Source organism: Pogoniulus pusillus, chromosome Z (genome assembly GCF_015220805.1).
Source record: "Pogoniulus pusillus isolate bPogPus1 chromosome Z, bPogPus1.pri, whole genome shotgun sequence".
Lineage (NCBI taxonomy): Eukaryota > Metazoa > Chordata > Aves > Piciformes > Lybiidae > Pogoniulus > Pogoniulus pusillus.
Window position 1 is genome coordinate 6,080,133 of NC_087309.1, and position 24,077 is coordinate 6,104,209.

At 42.3% G+C, this 24,077-nt stretch overlaps 1 protein-coding gene across 3 annotated transcripts in view; it reads left to right on the forward strand.

The window, feature by feature from the left end:
- OXCT1 (3-oxoacid CoA-transferase 1) overlaps positions 1 to 24,077 on the forward strand; it is a 142,061-nt gene that overhangs the window by 6,847 nt on the left and 111,137 nt on the right. For all 3 annotated transcript variants that reach the window (XM_064140588.1, XM_064140589.1, XM_064140590.1), the window contains exons 4-6: positions 10,899 to 11,034; positions 13,274 to 13,423; positions 21,347 to 21,453. In XM_064140588.1, the coding sequence (XP_063996658.1) occupies positions 10,899 to 11,034; positions 13,274 to 13,423; positions 21,347 to 21,453 (393 nt within the window). The remainder of the gene's footprint in view (positions 1 to 10,898; positions 11,035 to 13,273; positions 13,424 to 21,346; positions 21,454 to 24,077) is intronic.

Genomic DNA, 24,077 nt, shown 5'->3' on the forward strand with positions numbered 1-24,077 from the left:
TTGTTACTTAAAAAAAAAAAACAAACCACAAACAACAGAACAGTGGAGAGTATTTGTAATGAAAGAACAGAGAGCTTCTTTAAAAAGTATTTGAATTTCTTTTTTTAAATTTTTTTTAGTGTTTTCCTGCTAAGAAATTCATGTGGTATTGTGATGGTTTATATCTTTACTTGTAGTTTCTCAGCTTGTCATTAGGGCTGATACACATGGGCTGGTCACTGGAGTAGACTCTGCGATAGCTAATGATGTTCATATATAGATGTATATATATGAACAGTCACTTCTATTGATGTGCATTGATAAAATAGAAATGAAGTAGAAACATTGATATGCAGACTATAATAACCCTTGTTTGAAATCAGCCTGGTCGATAAGATTAATATTCTGTTCCTTGTAGTGTTGTTGGATGACTAGCATCTGCAGGTGTCCCTAACTTTGGTTCAGTGACTTATCTTATTAAATGTCACCCTTGGCAACATAATAATTTTTAGTGTAATTGAGTTCATTGTAGATTTAAAGATTATCAGAAGACTAGTAAGTCCTAGTGGCTTTGCAGTTTCTTTAGCAAATTTACTTTGATTAGGGAGGTCATCCTAAAATCTATTGCCTTGTGAAATAAGAGTCTTCTGATAGACGGAGGTACTGGGATTACATACTTAACATAATACTTAACATACTGGTAAGGAAGATTGTAAGCCTTCTTCCTGTAAGGCTTTGATTTTTTTTTTTAAATAATATAGCTTACTTTCAGCAAATGCTAGTATGTGTGTTTACTTCATTTTTGGTGAACTTCTTACTGTAGCATACTGTGATGTAATAGTGAGGTTTTTATATTATTTTCATGGAACTTCATTTATGCTTGCACTTAGAAGTCCCTATGCTGGAAGTCTCCCATCTGTCCTGTGTAAGTTCTGTAGCAGTTCAGCCTTTAACCAATTGCAGAACAAGAGTTGTAAGGGAAAAAAGTGTCACTGGGAAGACACTCGCTTCTGTACCTATGTGACAATAAAAGGGAGACAAGTTTATGTGAGCCAGAAAGGTTGTTTGGGTATAATGAATGTCATTCTTGGTACAAAATGAAAATAGGTGACAAACCTTGCTCCTTCAGTTCCTGCAGCCTTGCCAAAGAAGTGAATTAGGTGGGATTTATCTAATAATGCTTTGTGCTATTTTCAAGCTGCATCATTGCATCTTCCATGTACTTTGCCTGTTTTGATTTTAACTTGATTGTATTTCACATAAGTTAAAACCAGGATACCGTTCAAACCCCACATATTTATTATCTCTCTCTCTCTCTGTGTATATATGTGTGTATATACATATATATGTATACACACACACATATATATATGTGTATATCTATTTGTATCTACTCATTTTCCATGCTTCCAAGGCAGAAGTTTATGATCTGTTGATCTCAAGCTTTTTCAATGCTCCCTGCTTGACATTGCATTCATAGGATAACAGGTGTGATTTGTATTGATATTTGACACATATACAGTAAAACTCTTCTGGGAAACAGTTTCTGCTGGATGACAAAAAGAAGACAGGAAAAAGGTAGAAATCATTGTTAGTGGAAAGAACTGTCACTACAAGTAGAGGTGTAAACACAAATGCCTAGATACTCCTTAGAGGAAAGTGAGGATTTAAATGTGAGGAAAAAGGGGAAGAAAGGTGTTGCTGAATAGAACGAAGAAGATGACATTTTGTATTATATTGTGCATTTGGTTGGTGATGTTACAGGTTACCATTAATTTTACTTGAAATAATGCTGACTTTGACTTTCTGAAAAGTCTTTGAACTTTGAGGCTGGAGTAATTGTTGTAAATTGTTTAGTTGGCTGTTGAGGAAGCAAAATTCCCTTTTTCTTTAAACTAGTGTTCCATTAATATTTACAGACATCAGGTAAGCCTCTCACAGTACAGTGTGATGATTTGAAAATACCAAAGGGCACCCAGGCTTTTTATAAAGTCTAGTTTGTAAAAATCCTGCTTTTGCTCTCATATTGAACAGTGTAATTTATTTTGAAATTAAATTAATTATAAAATACTGTCTTACCTAACGTCCTTATTTTTCATATGACTATTGTATCAACTTAGCCTTCTATAGTTCATCAGAGTTTGGCAACCAGATTAAAGCACAGATGTCATCATTATTCAAGTTGGAGTCCTCATTACAGCAATTGATAATCATTTAAGAATCTTCTAATGCCATGTCAAAAAAGTGTAGTGATATTATCAAATACTGCAATAATAAAACTGAGGTAGCACAGCATTCATATACCTGCAGCAGTAGTACTCCAAGGGTGAGATGTTCTTGTAATTACAAGATGTCATGTAGTTTGTGGGTTGAATAATTTGCCACTTTCCAAGATGCCTTAGGATTCAGTGTGTTTTGCTTTGGTGCTGTTGTGCTGTTGTGTTTTCTTCAGTCATCATGGCTGCAGCTTCCCCAGCTCTTCCAGCAAACAGGACATAATTGATTATGATTAAGTTTTCTAATCCTGTAGTGGGGTTCGCAGGCAACTTCTAACTGGAATAGGGAGGCAACCAAGTACATAGGCAGACAACTTGTTTGGCAGAGCAGAGCATACTATAGGGATCACAGAGTCACAGAATCACAAAATGTCAGGGGCTGGAAGGAACCTCAAAAGCTCATCCAGTCCACCTTACCTGCCAGAGCAGGATCACCTATACCAGATCACACAGGAACACATCCAAGTAGGTTTGGAATATTTCCAGAGAGGGAGACTCCACAAGTCCCCTGGATAGCCTGTTCCAGTGTTCTGTCACCCTCACAGGGAAAAAATTCCTGCTCATGTTTCCATGAAACTTCGTATGCCTCATCTTTCCACCCATGTCACATCTTAGGTCACATTTTTCAGTATGTATGAATTGCAAAATGTGCAACAGAGTTATCTGCTAATAACTAAATGGCAGCGGAGACAGTACTACACCTAGGGGAACAGAGTAATTGGGAAGAAAAGAACTTACTAACTTTATTTTATCTGGAATGAATGTTCTTCAAAGTCTATAAATGATTGAAAATGTTTGTAAACAACTTCAAAGGTGTTGGATGTTCATAAGTTCACACCTTGCTCTTCTGTACTGCAGTGTACTAAGGAGGAGAATTCTGCAAATTCTTGTTCAGATCATGTAGTTACTGGCAGGTGAAGCCCTTGTTTTATCCTTTGAAAGGCTTGCCAAGGACAGTTTGTACAGTAGTGTATGGGCTGCTCTTGGCACCCTTGTTATGCTTCTGAAGTCACTATCCGATGCTGTATGTTTTTCTGGTTCCTATGCTGTATGTTAGCTCGTGAAAAGGCAACTTTAAGGGTAGTTACTATTTTGCTAAGCCAAACATGGCAAGGTGTTTGAAAGGGAAGCAGTACAAATACTCACTATCTATGGAATTTACATAACTTGCTGTGGGGGAAACTGGAGCTTGTGAACTGGGGAGATAGTGGAAGATAACATGGTAGGTGGGTGTACCTCTAGAATACAGTGTCTCAGACCTTTCCTTGTAACTCACTCATTTTGCCTGCATTTATATTTTGAATACGTCCTGTACACTATGTTATAATAAGCCCATTAAATTTAGAGGACTCTGTCTCAGTAAGGTTCTGCACTCTGTTTTATTAAACTTTTGCCACATTATTGTTTAAGTAATAAAGTAAATAAATACCTGGTTTGCTCTACATGTGTCGGTAGGTCCTTACTATAAACTTGATTCAGCAATTTCCCAACATAGTTGTGGTTAGCATGCAATACCTTCTTTGGCATTGCTGTTTTTTCATCTGACTGTGGCTTCATAGTACCTTGTTGCATGCTGATTTCAAGTTACAGTGAATGTGGACCTTTTAGGTCAATTTGTGCTAAGACTTCCCTAATGCAAGTAATCAGACCTATTTTTTCAGGATCTGTGTCACAACAAGAAATATGTTCTTGTCAATATAGCCAAATATTTAAAAATAAAGAAATTGTCACCTAATGATTATTTTTAATTAGTTTTGCTTAATGAAATGGTTAAATAATTTTGGTTATAATCAGATTCTGACATCAGTGCTTTCATTCTGTCTTTACCACCCCAGTAGGCTGACGGCACTTAAAAAGAAGTCCATTACTTTTAGAAGTTGCATATGTGATCTGACTGATGTATCAAATGAACTTCCTCTCTCTGGGCTTTGCCTGCTTTGGTGACTTAAATTATACAGTATTTTTTAATACAATAGTGTTGAGAAGTGTGGTTTCACTTACAGTAGAAAGAAGGAAGTCTATAGTTAATTACTAATCACTTTGGTAATCGTCTAAAAAGAGATTGACAGCGTGCTGTGAGATTATCACAGGTCCAGACTGTCTCATGCTTGAAGTGTTATCACCAAGTTTTTTCAATGTTTAGTCTCTGTGCTCTTACTGAAGAAATTATGTTACAAGGTTACACATTAGAAAGGAGAAAGTAGCTTTAAGATAAACGTTTGAACTGTTGGTCACGATGCCTGAATGTACTGTTACTCAATTCTGTCGAATATAATGCAGTTTTCCTAATGAGCCATTTGGAGTTGCCAAATTTTCAGGAAAGGCACCACTACCACATAGCATCAGATGCAATGGCAAACTTAATGAACCTAACACATGAAAGCAAAAAAAGACTCCTCTGTGTTCTATAGAAAAAGTTTTTCTATGTTCTTAGAAATGATGTATTTTGAATTAAAGCAGGATTAAGAAATTTTATATCTGTTAACTGTAAGATTATTTCAGTTTTCAGTCATTGCTTAGACTTTTGTGTTTCTGTTAAAATGTCTGCTATCTTTGACAGACTCTCTGTTCTTGCATATGTAGCTCTTAGAGCTTGATTCCATCCTTACTACTTCATTATTTATATGTATCTATCTCTATCTCTATATATCTATCCATGTCTCTGTATCTATATCTATATTTTATGTATGTATTATATGTTACATATACTTCTATGTGTTTATTAGTTTTATACATAGACATCTGTAGAAACACTGTCAGGTGGAACTTGCTTTTAAAATTCAGAGGAAGTTGGTAAGTTTTTTCACATAGGATAAGGTGTCAGGTGGTTTTTAATGGCCTAAGTTTGAGAGTTCCTTGGTTTAGAGAGCTAAAAGATAGCTTTCCAGAGAAGGGCGACGAGGCTGGTGAGAGACCTTGAGCACAGCCCTACGAGGAGAGGCTGAGGGAGCTGGGATTGGTTAGCCTGGAGAAGAGGAGGCTCAGGGGAGACCTTATTGCTGTCTACAACTACCTGAGGGGAGGTTGTAGCCAGGGGGAGGTTGCTGTCTTCTCTCAGGTGGCCAGCACCAGAACAAGAGGACACAGCCTCAGGCTATGCCAGGGGAAAATTAGGCTGGAGGTGAGGAGAAAGTTCTTCACTGAGAGAGTCATTGGACACTGGAATGGGCTGCCCGGGGAGGTGGTGGAGTCGCCGTCCCTGGGGCTGTTCAAGGCAAGATTGGACGTGGCACTTGGTGCCATGGTGTAGCCTTGAGCTCTGTGGTGAAGGGTTGGACTTGATGATCTATGAGGTCTCTTCCAACCTTGGTGATACTGTGATACTGTGAGGTTGTGATACTTTAAAAGTTTATGAAGACCTGATAAAACAGCTTGTCTGTCCACAAAGGTATGATTAAGGTGATGCTCAGATTATCCTACACTATGTGTGTCATTTTTATATATGCATAAGAAAATATTTAAATATTCCAAGTTAAATACACTTTCAGAAGTGAAACAGATTGTCAGTAGTAACTCTTATCTTTATGTTGAAGTGCATGGAGATAGGTAAAATCCTGCACATGTGAACTTTCCAAAATTATGATGCAAGGTATGTATTTTCAGTGTTGAATGCTTGAAGCAGTTTACTTTATTTTATTCATGATCTTCATCCTTTGTAAAGAATCTAATCAGATGCTTCATTACACTTGGTAAATTGGTGACACTGCGTGAACTGCAAATCCCTGGAAAATCAGACCAGGTGATCTTGCTAATTTTAGTGTGGAGGTTATTTAGGATTTTGTCAGGGCAAACTGTACAAAATACTGCACTGCATGGAACTGTTAGCTGTGCAGGTCACGTTGTGGTTGTGATTAGAAACAAGTACAACACAGGTGTATAACTCAGTATGATCGAGGACCTGTGTCAACTTGTTTTTAGCAAAGTGACAATAGAAGTTAAACCTAGGTTTCAGCCAGGAGACTCTTGCAATATCATGCATCCGTGGTAGAAATTCAAGTATTTACCAGATTATACTTTATAACTTCACTGTGAAGGAAAGATACAGTACATTTTGAAATTTCTGAATAGAATTGTAATAAAAAGCACAACATGCTTTTTCATAGCAGAATGGAAAGAGAAGACTTCACTGCTGATGCAACCACACAAAGTACAGTACTTGTCCTCTTCAAAAACTGACTTTGCAACCTTTTGATGGACTTGGCCTATATACCCACACCTCTCTCTTGTAAGAGTGAAACACTGTTTTTGGAGGAAGACGGGAGAGGAAGAATTCTGTTTTGCTGTGAGATTTGAGTGGAGATGAAGTTAGCAGAGACAATAGACTTCCCATAAGAAGGCTTTAGTAGTGAGGCAAGGAGTGTAGTGCAGACGCTTCAGAGAAGCAGCAGAGGGAGTTTGAGGTTCAGTTACGCAGGGCTGTGTGATTCCCAGAAACATGAGCTCCTGTATTTTCTTTATCCTTTCTCTCCTCAAAGCAGAGGAAGTCCCAGAGTGCTAAGCTGAAGAGTGATTCAGTGCACTGTTTCCATTGTCCTTTGATATGGGGTGAAAAGGGGTGGCAAGACAATTTCTGTGTTTTTTTGGATCTGTGATCCGATGCCCCTTTCTCTCCTCTACCTCTTCCTTTTCTGGTCCAGAACTGTTTTGGCAGCACCCGCATATCTCGCTTCCTCCTCTTTTCTCAGCTCAGAGAGCTTCTACCTTTCTTTTCTTTCTATTAAGCAATTCTCATTAGGACAGATGAGAAAGTGTTGTAAGAAAAGGGAAAGAAAAAAGGCAACTGAAGACAGTGTCTCAAGAATCAGGAGAGCACATAAACACTGTTTCTGACGAATTCACCTTCCTATGAGCTCTCTTTTGTATCTGTTAGTTGACTCCTATTCCTTGCTTTACCCTCATTCTATGTACCCTGCTGGAAGTGGTGGTCTGAAAAAGAGAATAAATGAGTTATCACTTTGATGATTATCAATCATCAGATTTTGACACTGTCTTCTATAATATAGTCATAGGGAAGCTTAGGAAGTGTGGGTTAAAAGTATGGATAGTGAGGTGGATTGAGAGATGGATGAATAACAGAGCACAGAGTTGTGATCAGTGGTGCAGGGTATAGTTGGAAGCCTGTGGCTAGTGGTGGTCCCCAGGGGTCAGTACTGGGTCCAGCCTTGTTCAGCACTCATCAGTGACCTGTATGAAGGAAGAGAGTGTACTCTCAGCAGGTTTGCAGATGATAAAAAACTGGGAGGAGTGGCCAAAAGCCGTTGCTACAGTCAGACACTCCTGTGAGCTTGAAAACCTGTAGCTATGTTACTACACGATGCCAAATAGGTAGTGACTGATGCATTCCTTTTACTTGAGCGACATATGTAGACTTCTCTAGCCAAGTGTGGACCTACTGAAGATGTAGTTGCATGTAGCATGGAACACATCCTTTTGAAGTCTGAAAAGCTGATGTTACGAAGAAAAAGAGATGAGGTGAAGTCTCCTTTAAGTATGGAGAATAATAAAATTGTTTCGCTCTCCCACTCTAGTCCTTTGCCAGGAAAATCTCTAACTCTGGAACAGGTCCATCTGTTACCAAGTTTCATGCATAGTTGTGCAGTGCATAGACCTGCCAAGTGCTTAGAGAGACTGCTCATGTATCAGAGGTGTTTTTAGATTGATGTCTGTACATAACGCATTCTCCAGGAGCAGGACCAACCATAAATAGGCTTTTTTTGCAGCAACAGCATATTGCAGGAAAATGGTTTTTATCTTATCCTTGCCCCAGGATTCTTACTAAATGCTTTTCTTTCTCAATCTGTAGCATTCAGGGATGATGTAGTTATCCTCTCATACTTCCAATCCCCAAATTAAGAGGAAAAAGGATAGGTAGAAAGGACATCAGGTAGCTGCAAAATATTGTAGTTCTCCTACATGTTTTAATTCTCCTAATCTGACATGTTCATGTTGATCTTTACCACTGACTTCTGGTCTTGGTGAAATATGCCAGGAATATTCTCCAGGTCCTGGAGAATCCTTTAACAATGAGTACAGAAAAATACTTATCTTTAAGAGATGTAGCCTGTAGCTGCATGTTTTAATTGATGCAGTTCAACATTGGTTTCCAGTGCTCTCAGTAAGAGTAGCTTGGCTGTCTTGACTACTTTCAGTGTTCTTAGACCCTATGAATGTCTTTACAAAGGCAGAAAGAGAAGAAAGTCTAATTGCCTCCTTTTACTCAAAAATCTCAAATCCATCTTATATCTCTCGCCAGAGTAGGGTGTTAGTCTCCTTTTTTTCAGCGTAAGAATACAAAATTCTGTTCTTTGCTTTATCAGGTTCTGTAGGGCTTGTAGGAAAGAAAAGGGTTATTTTAACAAGAAACCCGAATTCTGGTTGCACCTGATCGATAGTGGATAGTGCAATATTTATCTTAGAACCATAGAATCAACCAGGTTGGAAGAGACCTCCAAGCTTATCCAGTCCAACCTAGCACACAGCCCTGTCCAATCAACCAGACCATGGCACTAAGTGCCTGTTCCAGGCTTTGCTTCAACACTTTCAGGGATGACAACTCGACCACCTCCCTGGGCAGCCCATTCCAATGCCAGTCACTCTCTCTGTGAAGAACTTCCTCCTAACATCCAGCCTAGACTTCCCCCTGGCACAACTTGAGACTATGTCCCCTTGTTCTCTTGCTGGTTGTCTGGGAGAAGAGACCAACCCTCATCTGGCTACAGCCTCCCTTCAGGTAGTTGTAGACAGTAATAAGGTCACCCTTGAGCCTCCTCCAGGCTGCACACTCCCAGCTCCTTCTGCCTCTTCTCACAGGGTTGTGTTCCAGGCCTTTCACCAGCTTTGTCACCCTTCTCTGGACACATTCCACTATGTTAACATCTCTCTTGACATAGAACAAGTAAGGACTGGTTGTGGCTCAGTGGCTTCTTTTCTCTGATCTTCACTGATTTTTTGAGAAAAACATATGCCTTCCAGCTCACTCAGGATCATATCTTGGTGTTTAACTCAGGAGTTTTCTTCCCTTTCTTAGAGTAGTATTTTTTGTATGGGGAGTATAGGCTTATATTACAGGACCTGCATGTCTCTTTTATATTATTTTTTTAACCTTTTCAGCATAGCTTCTAAAGCCAGGGTTAGAGAATATACTTACTGATGATTTCAGAATGGGCTGCCCAGGGAGGTGATGTGAGTTGCCATCCCTGGAGGTGTCCAGAAAAAGCCTGGATGAAGCACTTAATGCCATGGTCTAGTTGATTAGACAAGGCTGGGTATTAGGTTGGACTGGATGAACTTGAGAGTCTCTTCCAACCTAGTCAATTCTATGATAAGGAGGGAAAATAGAGAGAAAGCAGATGGATGCATTACATCTGGTCATTTGTGGAAAGAGAGTTAATTTCTGATAGTAACTAGAGAAGGGAGCAGTATTGGGTACAGACTGGTCTCAAAATACCAAGAGAGTGAGATTGATGTTTGAAAGGGCTGTCTGTTATTAAGGCTATTACTAGAGTTAGGGAATACAGGCAATCTTTTTGGAGCTTTTCTTCAGGAATAGTGTTTTCAGCAAGCACATATGCATGCTCATTACAGGATGCTGGGCACTGGATTTGGTTTCCTGAAAGATTCTTTTAATATTTTTCAGTGTTTCTTATCTTGAAATCTCAGGCCATTGCATGGATATGCATCACTTCTTGTAAATCATGGTGTCTTTCCCGTGTGGAGGGTCTGAGTTTTCCACTTCTATGCTGCAGAAACCAACATAAATGTAGAAGACCTTGGAACAAGTGTACCAGGCTGACAATATTCTGCATAGCATGTGGGAAATGTGAAAGAAAGATGCCTTTATAACACATTATCTCTTTATTTACTTTTCTATAGCTTATCATTGCTTTTTCAAATTGAAATAGCTTTTTTTTTTTAATGGAGTCCTTTTCTTACAGTAACTCCTGAAATATGTTCTTGCCTGATCAATCCACAATGTAGAGTGACAAACATCACAAAAATGCTAAAGGCTGATAGAGAAGAATATTTCTAGGATATCAGAATTTAGAAGAACTGGCACAAGAAAAACATTGAATGCTATTTTTGACATTCAGTTTAAGCTGATGTTATGACAAACAAAATCTTGACTGAAGCATTGCTCTCTTTTGCTGGAGTAGGCAATTTATTAATAAGGAAGTGATTTACTTGCTGTAATAAGAAAATTTAAGTACAAATACTATCTTACCTTACAAGACAGCACTATACATGTGAATGTGCCTTTCTTCTTCAGCTGCTGAGCAATCACTTGTCTTTTTTTCCTGGGGATCAGAGTTTTAAACAAAAAAAGTAAATATTTGTTCACTTAAAGGTAGGCTGTGCCATGTGTGGCATTTTATTGTTTGGCTTTAGAAACAGCATAAACATAAAATAACATTGGTTCCAAAGCTGGTATTTATAGCTGCCATATGTGAAGTGTTTGTGCTTTGGATATAATCAGTGATTTTGAAGAGATGATGTCTGAACACTGGAATTTGATTTTTGTCTCAAATTTCATATTGTCTAAAGTGGGGAGAGATTACTTTTTTCTACATTCTTAAGTTTAGCAAGTGATTTGAATACAACAAAACTGTTATAAATGCTGAGTATTATCTGGCTTTTTCTGCACAGTGTTGACAATTTTGGACTTGGTCTTCTGCTTCAGACTAAGCAGATTAAACGCATGGTCTCGTCGTATGTTGGAGAGAACGCTGAATTTGAACGCCAGTATTTATCTGGCGAGCTTGAAGTTGAGCTTACACCTCAGGTAAGGAGTGTCTCTAGGAGACTCAACGATTCTCATCTAAAATACTGATTGGAATCATAGAATAGAATGATTTAGGTTGGAAGAGACCTCAAAGATCATCCAGTTCCACCCCTTTCACCACAGGCAGGGACACCTCCCACTAGAACAGGTTGCTCAAGGCCTCATCCAACCTGGCCTTGAACACCTCCAGGGAGGGAGCAGCTGCAACCTTTCTGGGCAACCTGTGGTAGTGTCTCACCACCCTCACTGGAAAGAATCCTTTCCTAACATCTAGTTTGAATCTTCCCTCTTATGAAGTGCTCTTACAAAATTATTTTGCTCTTACAAAATTATTTTGCAATACAGTGTTTTGCCCAGTATAGACAGATGGCACTTTGCCATCTTGGGATCATGAGTTCTATGCTGCAGACTGGTTATAGTCTGAATTCCTATTATGAGTTGTTACATTATGTTATATGTAGAGATAGACGGATAGATAGATATGTATATTTTGTTCTATGGAGCTAGAGTTTTGGACAGTTTCTCGCAGACACTAGAAAAACCTGGGAAGTGCAATCACTACTGTGGCCCATATAAGGGCAAAATATTCAGGGAGTTGCTGAGTTGCCACTGTGGATAGCAGCTTTTTCGGGCTGTTGCCTGTACACGGTCTGCCATCTAGTGGGCAGGAACCAAGTTAGGAAATTTCAGTTCATTTTGAAGTAGCTTGTACGTTTCATCTTAACTAAATTGATCTTTGTGCAGCATTATGAAACAATATTTAAACCTTTATCTTTTAGCACCACAATTTTAGCTGCGTTAGCATTGCCAAGCTACAGAAATAGCCCAAATGCAGTGAGATCCTAAAATTGTATCAGTCATGTTCTGTTGACATCTAGTTTTGTGAAATTAGTGCTCTAAAGGTTTGCAGGATGTTTGTGTGCTGCATTTCCAAAGGTGGTACTTAATCCTTGGGCTTTAAACAGCTATTGATTTAATTCTCTGGGAAAAGCAGGAGTCTTATGTTTTTATGGAGAAGAATCTTAGGCTCCATGTCAGAGATGTTTAAAAAGCCACAAATCTTACCTTTCTATCACCTCATGATTTGTTTTTTCCCTGTTCTTATGTAATGTTCAGTGCTTTCATTTAGAAGACCTAGAACTCAGACAAGTAATTGACTTGGTGGACAAGACAGACAAGCTATGCAGATTCACTGTGCTAATACTGAGTCTGCAGTGTGCAACAGCAAACAGTAAGGTGAATTGAGGAGTTGCTAGGAGATGCAGGGATTTGAAATATTTGTGTCAAGATAAAGTAGCCTTTTGGAAAAGGCTTCTCAAATTTGTTATGACTTCAGGCAAAAGCAGGGACTTAGGCATCCTCATTACACAGCAATGTGAAATGCTAAGGCTGTTTGGAACACAGGATTTGGCATCACTGCATGGTTCACCTCTGCCTCTTGCTGCCATTTTTCACACCTCTAAGAAATCATTGCATTTCATGCAGGATTACCAGGGGAAAGGCAGCCTATGTTCTGGAGGCTTTCATGCTAGGTAATTGACCCTGACAGTGTACCAGGCTTGAAAGCCTTGCTGTGATTTAAAAAAAATAGTAAGAAGAAAATTGAGAAAGGACTCTAATGAAAAGCAGGAGATGTATCTTTTGCTGTATGTCCATACCTAAGGCTGATGAAGAATTTGCACTGCTGATGTCTGTGGTGCAGCTGGACATAAAGCAGGATGTAGATGGGGTGGTCAGAGTAGAAACAGTGTTCTGTCAGCTTCTTAGTATTCTCAGCATGAGCAACCCAGATCACTGGACTCCCTCTTCCTTTCTCAATGTGCTATGCATGGCTCTTTCAATTTGGAGTGAGTTATGAAGTTTTTCTTAAGATGGTGGAAAGTGAAGCATAAATATGTAGGACTCTTCGAAAAACCTTTTTGCATATATGTCCAGGTGGAAAAGAGAAGAACTCTTGGACTGGGAAACAAGCTGAAGGAGAGGAAACACAGCAAAGTGTTGGGGCTTGGGAGTTAAAATGGAATTGTGTGACAGCGAGCTGTTGAGTAACTTGTGTTACTGTGTGAATCATACACAGTACCAGTCCCTCAAAGGAGGGCTTATATGGGAGGAAGAAATAGATGATATGGACTCTTCAATTCAGAAGGAAATGCTCCAAATGACAGGATTTAACAATAAGTTCATTCAAGCTGTTTATGACAATTGCTCATGACTACTTCTTAAATATGTCTTCCCACAGGGCACACTTGCAGAACGTATTAGAGCAGGAGGAGCAGGAATCCCAGCATTTTACACTAGCACTGGCTATGGGACACTGGTGCAGGAAGGGGGTGCACCTATCAAATACAACACAGATGGCACAATTGCCATTGCCAGCCAGCCAAGAGAGGTAAGGTGTCAGTATGTTACTAGGAAGCCTTCTGTTTTGAAAACTGCATTTCTTAAGTATTGCAAATTAAACTGTAGTTTAAGCACCTCCTGGAAAAGTTTAACTTCAGTGTATTGCATTAACAGGATGTCTGTGCTACCAGCCACATAAGTTTTCCTCCCACTGATTACTTCTGTCCTCTGTTTTGTGTTAGAAGACTTTTTACAGCCTTAAGGGGGCTTAGCATCAAGAAATCATTCATATGAAATCCCAGCTTCCTCAATTTCTCTTCAGTTGACAGTTGTCTGACAAGGTTCACTGTGTATTCAAACAAAAGTTTGCACCAGGCCCCTGCAGTGTATGATAATGACCTGAAAAATAAAAAACCCTTATTAGTGGGACAGGTACTCCTTACATATTGTGATATAGAATCATAGAATCATAGAATCAAGCAGGTTGGAAGAGACCTCCAAGATCATCCAATCCAACCTATCACCCAGCCCTATCCAATCAACCAGACCATGGCACTAAGTGCCTCATCCAGTCTTTTCTTGAAGACCCCCAGGGACGGTGCCTCCACCACCTCCCTGGGCAGCCCATTCCAATGGGAAATCACTCTCTCTGTGAAGAACTTCCTCCTAATATCCAGCCTATACCTACCCTGGCACAACTTGAGACTGTGTCCCCTTGTTCTATTGCTGGTTGCCTGGGAGAAGAGGCCACCCCCCACCTGGCTACAATGCCCCTTCAGGTAGTTGTAGACAGTAATAAGATCACCCCTGAGCCTCCTCTTCTCCAGGCTAAACAGGCCCAGCTCCCTCAACCTCTCCTCATAGGATTTGTGCTCCAGGCCCCTCACCAGCTTTGTTGCCCTTCTCTGGACATGTTCCAGCACCTCAACATCTTTCTTGAATTGAGGAGCCCAGAACTAGACACAGGACTCAAGGTGTGGCCTGACCAGTGCTGAGTACAGGGGAAGAATAACCTCCCTTGTCCTACTGGCCACACTGTTCCTGATCCAGTCCAGGATGCCATTGGCTCTCTTGGCCACCTGGGCACACTGCTGGCTCATCTTCAGCTTACTATCTGTCAGTACCCCCAGGTCCCTTTCCTCCTGGCTGCTCTCCAGCCACTCAGTCCCCAGCCTATAGTGTTGCTTGGGGTTGTTGTGGCCAAAGTGCAGAACCCTGCACTTGGCCTTGTTCAATCTCATCCCAAGTCCTGCAGCATTTTACCATTAGAAGATATAAGACATATTCCTGTAAAATAGAGAAAAGCTCAGTTTACATTAACTTTTAGGAAATTCATTTTCCAAGAATTGAAATGCAATTTAGTCTGAGTATTTGAAATTACAAATAAAAAAAAACCCAGAGTGCTATTTCTAAGTGAGAAATGAGGGCTTCACGTTGAAACTGGATGTAGAAGTTGGAGAAGGGAAGAGATTTCTCAGTGCTGTAACTGCACTTGAAGAAATGGCTAGTGCTGTAGGCCGTGAATGGCATTAAATTCTGCCTCAAGAACACTGCTGGAATAAAAGCAGTTATCTATGTATTTTGTACATGTCTGCTTTCACTATCTGATCATTAGCTTAGTCTTCTTTTCTCCTTATTTTGCTTCTAATATTATGATTTTTTTTTTACCAATGGAAGGAATGGGGTTTTTTTAGTAGCCTGTAATTTGACAACATTTTTCTTGGAATGTTGTAGGAAAGTCTCTCTTACTTTCCTCAGTCTCTTGGGGAACTAAATGTTAGAGGATGGAAGTGACCTTGAAACATCATACAGTCCAATCCCCCTGCTAGAACAGGATCACCTATACCAGATCACACTGGAATGCATCCGGGAGGGTCCCTTCAGAGAGGGAGACTCCACAGCGCCCTGGGCAGTTTGTTCCCATACATAGAATCATAGAATCATAGAATTCTGGTTTGGCAAGAGAGAGCAGGACCGAGGCTAGCTCAGCTGAAACGCGCTTTCTCGAAGCCTTTTTTCTCCTCCATTTTGAGACTCTCTCGACCCGAGGAGCCCAGAAGGGGGTAGGGAGCGGCAGGCGCTAAGTGCTCGCAGGAAGGTGAGGCAGGGGGCGGTGCCTGGCGAGCGGCAGATTTAAACGAGGAGCAGCAGAGGTCTCTGCCGAGCCCAGCGCAGATTTAAACGAGGAGCGGCAGAGGTCTCTGCCGAGCGCAACGCCGGGGGAGGGAAAAAAAAACCCAAAACCAAACCAAACCCAAAACCACCAAACAACTCCCATCGGACCTTCAGGAAAGCCAGACATGGTGCAAACTAGGTCCAAGCTGTACAACACTTGTAAAACTGTGGGCACCCAAACAGAGCCCACCTGTAGGAGTGCAGGTGTCCAGACGTCTGGATGTGAGGAGTGCTGGAGCCTGGCACTCGACACAGGCAATGGCTGCATTAGGTGTGAGCAGATTGATTGTCTGCTTAACCTGGTGGCTGAACTCAAGGGAGAGGTGGAACGACTGAAGGCTGAAAGGGAATGTAAAAGAGAGCACCATGCTCTGCAGTCCCCCTTGCCAGAGGGAGACGAACAGAGCAGCCAAGGAGAATGGATGCAGGTGCCTGCCAGAAGGGGCAAGGGAAAACCCTTCCAGCCATCCTCACATCCCCAGCTGCCCTTACATAACAGATATAGGGCACTAGAGGTTGAGGATGAGGTGATCCTGGAGCAGGCAGAAGCATCACCAGCTGGGAGGGCAACTAAAACAAATCAGTTGCCCCCTCGGATCAGAACAAGTACCCAGAAGAAAAAGAGGAGGGTAATTGTTATTGGTGACTCCCTTCTGCAGGGAACAGAAGGCTCCATATGCTGGCCAGATCCCTTCCACAGGGAGCTCTGCTGCCTCCCTGGAGCCCGGCTCAGGGATGTTACCCGGAGGCTGCCTACTGTAGTGCAGCCCTCTGATTACTCTCCCTTATTAGTTATACAGGCAGGGAATGATGAGATTAATAACAGAGGGCTAAAAGCTATCAAAAGGGACTTTAAGACACTGGGGAAAACAGTTGAGGGAACAGGGACACAGGTAATCTTTTCATCTATACCCTTAGTCACAGGCTGGAATACAGAGAAGAATAGGAAAGCATATTTGATGAACAAGTGGCTCAGAGGTTGGTGCCTCCAACATAACTTTGGATTCTTTGATCTTGTGGAACTTCATCTTGCCACAGGTCTGCAATCAGCAGATGGGATACAACTGTCACAGAAGGGGAGATGGACCCTGGCACATGAGCTGGCTGGGCTTGTTGAGAGGGCTTTAAACTGGAATGGAAGAGGGAGGGGGTTAAACATGACAGCACCAGAGATAAATCAAAGGGAATTGAGGATGGTAGGCTAGAGCTAGGAGTAACAGCAGCAGCCCAGCTGAAGTGCAGTACACTAATGCACACAGTATGGGTCACAAACAAGAGGAGCTGGAAGCTCTGGTGCTGGAGGAAAACTATGATATTGTCGCCATCACTGAAACGTGGTGGGATGGCTCACATGATTGGAGTGCTGTGATCAATGGCTACAGACTCTTCAGGAGAGACAGGCAAGGGAGAAAGGGTGGGGGAGTGGCTCTGTATATTAGGAATGCTCTGGACGTCGTGAGGGCAGAAATCAAAGATGATCAAGTTGAGTCATTATGGGTGAGACTTAAGGCGAAGGCCAACAAGGCTGATATCCTGGTTGGAGTCTGTTACAGACCACCCAACCAGGAAGAAGAGGTTGATTTATTACTCTAAGCAACTGGAGGCTGCCTCCAGATCACCTGCCCTTGTTCTGGTGGGCGACTTTAACCTACCAGACATCTGCTGGGACTTCAACACTGCAGAGAAGAAGCAGTCTAGAAGGTTTCTGCAATGTGTGGAAGACAACTTCCTATCCCAGCTGTTCCGTGAGCCTACCAGGGGGGCAGCCCTGCTTGACCTGCTGTTCACAAATAGAGAGGGGCTGGTAGGGGATGTGGTGGTTGGAGGCTGCCTGGGGTCCAGTGACCATGAAATTATAGAGTTTTCAACACATGGAGAAACCAGGAGGGGCATCAACAGAACCTCCACACTGGACTGCCCAAGGGCAGACTTCAGCCTATTTAAGGAACTGACTCAGAAAGTTCCTTGGGAAAAAACCCTTGGAAACAAAGGGGTCCAGGAAGGTTGGAGCTGCTTCAAGAAAGAACTCCTGAAGGCACAGGAGCAGCTGTGCCATTGAGCCAGAAGATGAGCTGAGGAGGGAGGCAGCCAGGCTGGATGGGCAGGGAGCTGCTGAAGGAATTAAAGATTAAAAAGAGAGTGTATGACCTTTGGAAAAGAGGGGAGGTGTCCCAGGAGAAGTTCAAGGAAGTTGCTAGGTCTGGTAGAGGAAAAATTAGGCAAAAGCCCATTTGGAGCTCAGGCTGGCCACGGCTGTGAAGGAAAACAAAAAGTGTTTCTTTAAATATATGAATGGCAAGAGAAGGGCCAAGGACAACCTCCAGTCCTTGTTAGATAGAGAGGGGAACATAGTGACAAAGGATGAGGAAAAGGCAGAGGTGCTTAACACCTTCTTTGCTCAATCTTCACTAGTGGGACAGGTTGTCTCCAGGACAGCTGGACTCCTGAAGTGGTGGCTGCAGTCAGGGACCAGTACAGTCCCCCTCTAATCCATGAGGAAGCAGTAAGGGGCCTGCTGCGTCATTTGGATCCTCACAAGTCCATGGGACCAGATGGGATCCACCCTAGGGTGCTGAGATCGCTGGCAACTGAGCTGGCCAAGCCACTCTCCATCATTTATCAGCAGTCCTGGCTCACTGGAGAGGTCCCTGAAGACTGGAAGCTGCCAATGTGATACCCATTCACAAGAAGGGTCGTAAGGAGGAGCCAGAAAACTACAGACCTGTGAGCCTGACCTCAGTGCCAAGCAAGGTGATGGAACAGGTCATCTTGGGTGCCATCACAAACCACCTGCAGGATGGCCAAGGGATCAGGCCCAGCCAGCATGGGTTTAGGAAGGGCAGGTCCTGTCTCACCAACCTGATCTCCTTTTATGATCAGGTTCCCTACCTGGTGAATGTGGGGAAGGCTGTGGATGTAGTCTACCTGGACTTGAGCAAAGCCTTTGACACTATCTGCCACAAGAAGCTCCTGGCCAAGCTGGCAGCTCATGGTTTGGACAGATTCACTCTGTGCTGGATCAAGAACTGGCTGGATGGCAGAGCCCAGAGAGTGGTGGTGAATGGTGCCACATCCAGTTGGCAGCTGTCACTAGTGGTGTTCCCCAAGGATCAGTGCTGGGCCCAGTCCTGTTCAATATCTTTATTGATGACCTGGACGAGGGGATTGAGTCCAGCATCAGTAAGTTTGCAGATGACACCAAGCTAGGAGCAGGTGTGGATCTGTTGGAAGGTAGGAGAGCCCTGCAGAGGGACCTGGCCAGGCTGGATGGGTGGGCAGAGGCCAATGGGATGAGATTGAACAAGGCCAAGTGCAGGGTTCTGCACTTTGGCCACAACAACCCCAAGCAGCACTATAGGCTGGGGACTGAGTGGCTGGAGAGCAGCCAGGAGGAAAGGGACCTGGGGGTACTGATAGATAGGCTGAAGATGAGGCAGCAGTGTGCCCAGGTGGCCAAGAGAGCCAATGGCATCCTGGGCTGCATCAGGAACAGTGTGGCCAGTAGGACAAGGGAGGTTATTCTGCCCCTGTACTCAGCACTGGTCAGGCCACACCTTGAGTGCTGTGTCCAGTTCTGGGCTCCTCAATTCAAGAGAGATGTTGAGGTGCTGGAACGTGTCCAGAGAAGGGCAACAAAGCTGGTGAGGGGCCTGAAACATAAAGCCTATGAGGAGAGGCTGAGGGAGCTGGGGGTGTTTAGCCTGGAGACGAGGAGGCTCAGGGGTGATCTTATTACTGTCTACAACTACCTGAAGGGACATTGTAGCCAGGTGGGGGTTGGCCTCTTCTCCCAGGCAGCCAGCAACAGAACAAGGGGACACAGTCTCAAGTTGTGCCGAGGTAGGTCTAGGCCGGATGTTAGGAGGAAGTTCTTCACAGAGAGAGTGATTTGGCATTGGAATGGGCTGCCCAGGGAGGTGGTGGAGTCACCATCCCTGGAAGTGTTCAGGAGAAGACTGGATGAGGCACTTAGTGCCATGGTCTAGTTGACTGGAGAGGGCTGGGTGCTAGGTTGGACTGGATGATCTTGGAGGTCTCTTCCAACCTGGTTGATTCTATGAATCTATGATTCTATGATTCTGTGTACAGCAAGGAGGTGGCCCTCGGGCTGTCGCGGCGGGCTGGAGCAGTGGGCAGGCAAGTCCCAAGGTCGAAACTCATTGCTAGGTCATTGCTGGGCTGTTACCTGTATTTGGGCTTGACGAGGCAGGGTCAGGCTGCCTGTCATAGGCCAAGTCCCCACTTATGCTCGATGCAAAGTGTGGTGGCACACCGAGAATCATAGAATTGATCATAGAATCAACCAGGTTGGAAGAGACCTCAAACATCATCCAGGCCAACCTAGCACTCAGCCCTAGCCAGTCAACTAAACCATGGTACTAAGTGCCTCATCCAGTCTTCTCTTGAACACTTCCAGGGACAGTGACTCCACCACCTCCCTGAGCAGCCCATTCCAGTGCCAAATCACTCTCTGTGTGAAAAACTTCCTCCTTATATCCAGTCTATACTTCCCCCAGCACAACTTGAGACTGTGTCCCCTTGTTCTGTCGCTGGTTGCCTGGGAGAAGAGACCAACCCCCACCTGGCTACAGCCTCCCTTCAGGTAGTTGTAGACAGCTATGAGGTCACCCCTGAGTCTTCTCTTCTCCAGGCTAAACACTTCCACCTCCCTCAGCCTCTCCTCATAGGGTTTGTGTTCCAAGCCTTTCACCAGCTTCGTCACCCTTCTCTGGACACGTGCCAGTAAGGCAAACAGGTAGCGAACAAACCAAAAGCAGCAGCAACAAACAAGCAGTTTCTAGGGATTGAAGGATTTTGGCGAGCGTGTTTCAGCAATAGCAACAGGTAAAACCACCTCTGAAACCAGTCCTGAGTTATTGCTCCAAAAAAGGCAGATGCACAGGCCTAGGATCCTGACCTGTGTTTATCTTAAACAGAGCAAGCTGAAAAAAAAACCCAGATATGTAGTCTGTGATAGACTGAGAGATGGCAAAGCCTTTGTCTGCTTTCCTTCTTCTTCTGGGAAGAAGTGGGAAGCGCGGCCCAGGGTGGGTATTTGGGCAAGCGTTTAGGGCATGTAATAGATATGTGTTCTAGGCATGCTTTGGACCTTCCACCACACTCCCCTCAGCCTCTCATTTTTCAAACTAAATTTGATCAAACCCAATCTCAAAAACCATTTCTAATGAAAGTGTCATTTTATAAAAGCTCAAATTTCCTTTCATAGTATTGTAAAACTGACATCTGATGCACTTTTGTCTTATTTCCTCCTTCTCTCAGAAATTACAAATAGCTCTCCAGTATTATTTGTGTACACTCTCACCTTCTCCATTGTTAAAAGAAACCTTTCCATACAGGATTAAAATGCTGTCTGTCAGTTACATGTTCTGGCTTGAGGTACAATATAACTACAAATACTGCTGTAAAGAAAATCAAATGTAATTCAGTCTGTCAGATGATGTGATTTGAGTACAGGGCCTCAAACTTCTTCAGCTTTACCTCTTCAGTTTTTGGTTAGCTTGCAGACATGCAGAAAAAAAAGTATGTTTAATTCCACTAGATGGAGCAACAGGGTTATAGCTCTGATTTTCATTCTGTTTCACTAAACAGAAACACTGACAAAACTGGAGTTTACAGCCTTTCTGAGCTTCCCTGTTATTATGCAGCTGACCTACAGTTTTTTGGATAAAGCTTTTGGTACAAAAAGAAGTCTGAATGTTAAGAGTATGTAAACTCAAACCCATATTACATGGGGGATCTTGTTGAAGAAACCTGCATAGTGTACTTTTTTCTGTAGGTGCGAGAGTTTGATGGCCGTCACTTCATTCTGGAGAAGTCAATCACAGGAGACTTTGCTCTTGTGAAAGCGTGGAAGGCTGATCGTGCAGGAAACATCATCTTCAGGTATGACTTCTCTACAAGTGGGAAGAAATTCTTTAATGGCTTAGGTAATGGAACAGGAGAATCCTGTCTTCTGTGTGATGGCAAAGTAATGTTTTACTGATTTTGCTTTCTTTCATATTGCCTTTCCCTACTGTCAAATTACACTGATATAAAAACAAAATACAATTTCTTTTTCTAGTGACTTCTGAGAACTGAAAAATAGCTATGGAATGACTGTAAAATTGTAGTGACATTCTGTTCAATTTTCATGTTAACTTGGCTCCTTTTCCTCAAGCAATTGAAGGCTGACCCAAGAAGTGCAGGTTCATGTATGTCAGGAGAGAAGTGAGCTGCATGAGTCTCCTAGCCAGTCAGTGGTGGGAAGACTTGATTCTGTCCACAGACAAGTGTACTAAAAGATGATTTCATCTCAGTAGTGTAGGGAGAGGCATCATATGAATGTAAACATTTTCTGCAGGGAAAATATTTGCACTAGTGATAGCATTACTGATTTACTGTATTTGTGCTCTGGTTTATCCTGAGCTAAAGCAGGAGAGGCTTGCCTGTATTTAACATATGGTTTTTATTTGTTTGTTTTATGGCTACCAGATGAAAAGGTAAGTGTTTTAACCAGTGGCAGTTTAGTACAAGAAAATGCTGAGTGATGCAGCCTGCCTTTATCTGTATTAAAACAAACAGAGTTGAAAAGGTAACTGAAAAACAGGCAGATAAAATAATACTGATAAAGTCATGTTTTTTCTTGTGTGTATATATATATATAGGTATATATATATACAGGTTTCTGTATGTATAATAATAATAATAATAATAATAATAGGTTATAATACTTGAGGGTTTTTTTTATTTTACCCATCTTTAGATATCCTGCCTTGCTCACTGGTAGGACAAGATGGTTTCTGATTGAACTTTCTTGTATGTGTGTAAGTGAATTTGATGGCTGCTACACTGATTTTCTTAGTCTCTCAGACATAAAGTGCAGGAAACAGTCTTCCCTCTTGGGCTTGTCTTTGTTTGATCTTGATTTCCCATTGTCTGCTCTTTTACCTTGTATATATCTACTGATGCTTACTTACCTCTGAATAATTCATTTGTTGTCCACAGAAACAGACTGCTTGCATTTTTCCTTTTCCACCTTGCTTCCTTTATTCCTGTTGATCTCTCTTTATATCTTTCCCTGATACTCCTGTTCCTTTTGGAAGTCTTCCTATGTGTCCCACATTCACACAATACAATTGATACCATATGCTACCTCCACCTGGAGTAGACCTAAAAACATTGACTTTAAGTGTAGTTAATCAAAGATGGAAACATCATCTTCCAGTGTTCTATTGCATGTGGAATGTTGCTAGCTTAGAAGAATTTGTTCATAATAAGCAGTGACCCATTCAGATTACCTGATTACGTAGAACAGAGAAACACTGGCTCGTGCCATACCCTGCAGCAAACAACAAAGGAGGAAATTTTAATAGATTTAGTAAATAACCACAATATTTCTGTGATGGACAGAAGCAAAACAAAAATGCATTTCTGACATTTTTACATATTCACTATATGTATTCCTGGCCACTGGGATTCCTTCTGTATTATTTTATTTAGTGATTTCTGTTTAGTTTGTTGAGGTGTGCCTCAGTAGATCTAGGCTCTGCCTTGTTCTGACTGTGGGCCAGCATGAAGTTTTTGTCTATTCTCATACAGGCAACTATAGTGTTTTCTTGGGGATCTGGAATGGCACCAGGCTCTTAGAGAGCAATTTTTTAAAGAGAGTTTTCTGCGTGATATTTTATGTCTCCTAGCTCCATACAGCATATGCTGTAGCTGCTTTCCATACAGGCATCTTTTTATCTCCTGAGATCTGTGTCTGGCCCAGTAGATAATAATTCCTGGGTGTAGTGTACCATTACCAAGACAAATAATCCTAGTCTCCCTCAAATAAAATTAATTAATCCTACCTTGTTCATGTGTGCTGAAACAATGCACACATGAGGGGCTTCACTTCATTAGTCTGATGCAAATACTGGATCTGCTTACCAGAACAGTGTCTCTGGATCTTAAGCTCCCTTAGACCTTTGCTCTTTAGGGTCAACAGCAGGGAGTACCACTGCTTTTTGTGGATATTCTCCTTCGTCTCCTCCTCCTTTTCATCTGGCACCATTCTTAGAAGGGGAAGAAGAATGTGTTGGAAGTGTCTAGGTAAGAAGTAAGGGACAGCCGAATACGAGTGACATGGTAGTGGGTATTTACTGTAAGCCACCCAATCCGTGAGAGTAAGTTGATGAGGACCTTCCACAGACAGCTTAAAGTAGCCTTGTCCTGCAGCAGTAGTCCCACATGCCCTGGTTATCATGTGGGACTTCAGCCACCATGTATTTGCTGGGAGAGCAACGCAGTGAGGCACAGTACAGTCAAGGAGGTTCCTGCAGTTCATTGATGATCACTTTTTAACCCTATGAGGAGAGATGTGCTGCTGGACCTCATGCTAATGAACAAAGAATATCTGTCTGGAGTTGTGAGGGGTGAAGGTTGGAGGCAGCCTTAGCTGCAGTGACCATGAGATAGTGGTGTTAAGAATGATGCGAGAATGGAGTAGGATTGCAACAAGAGAGGCCTACATGGATGAGCAAAGA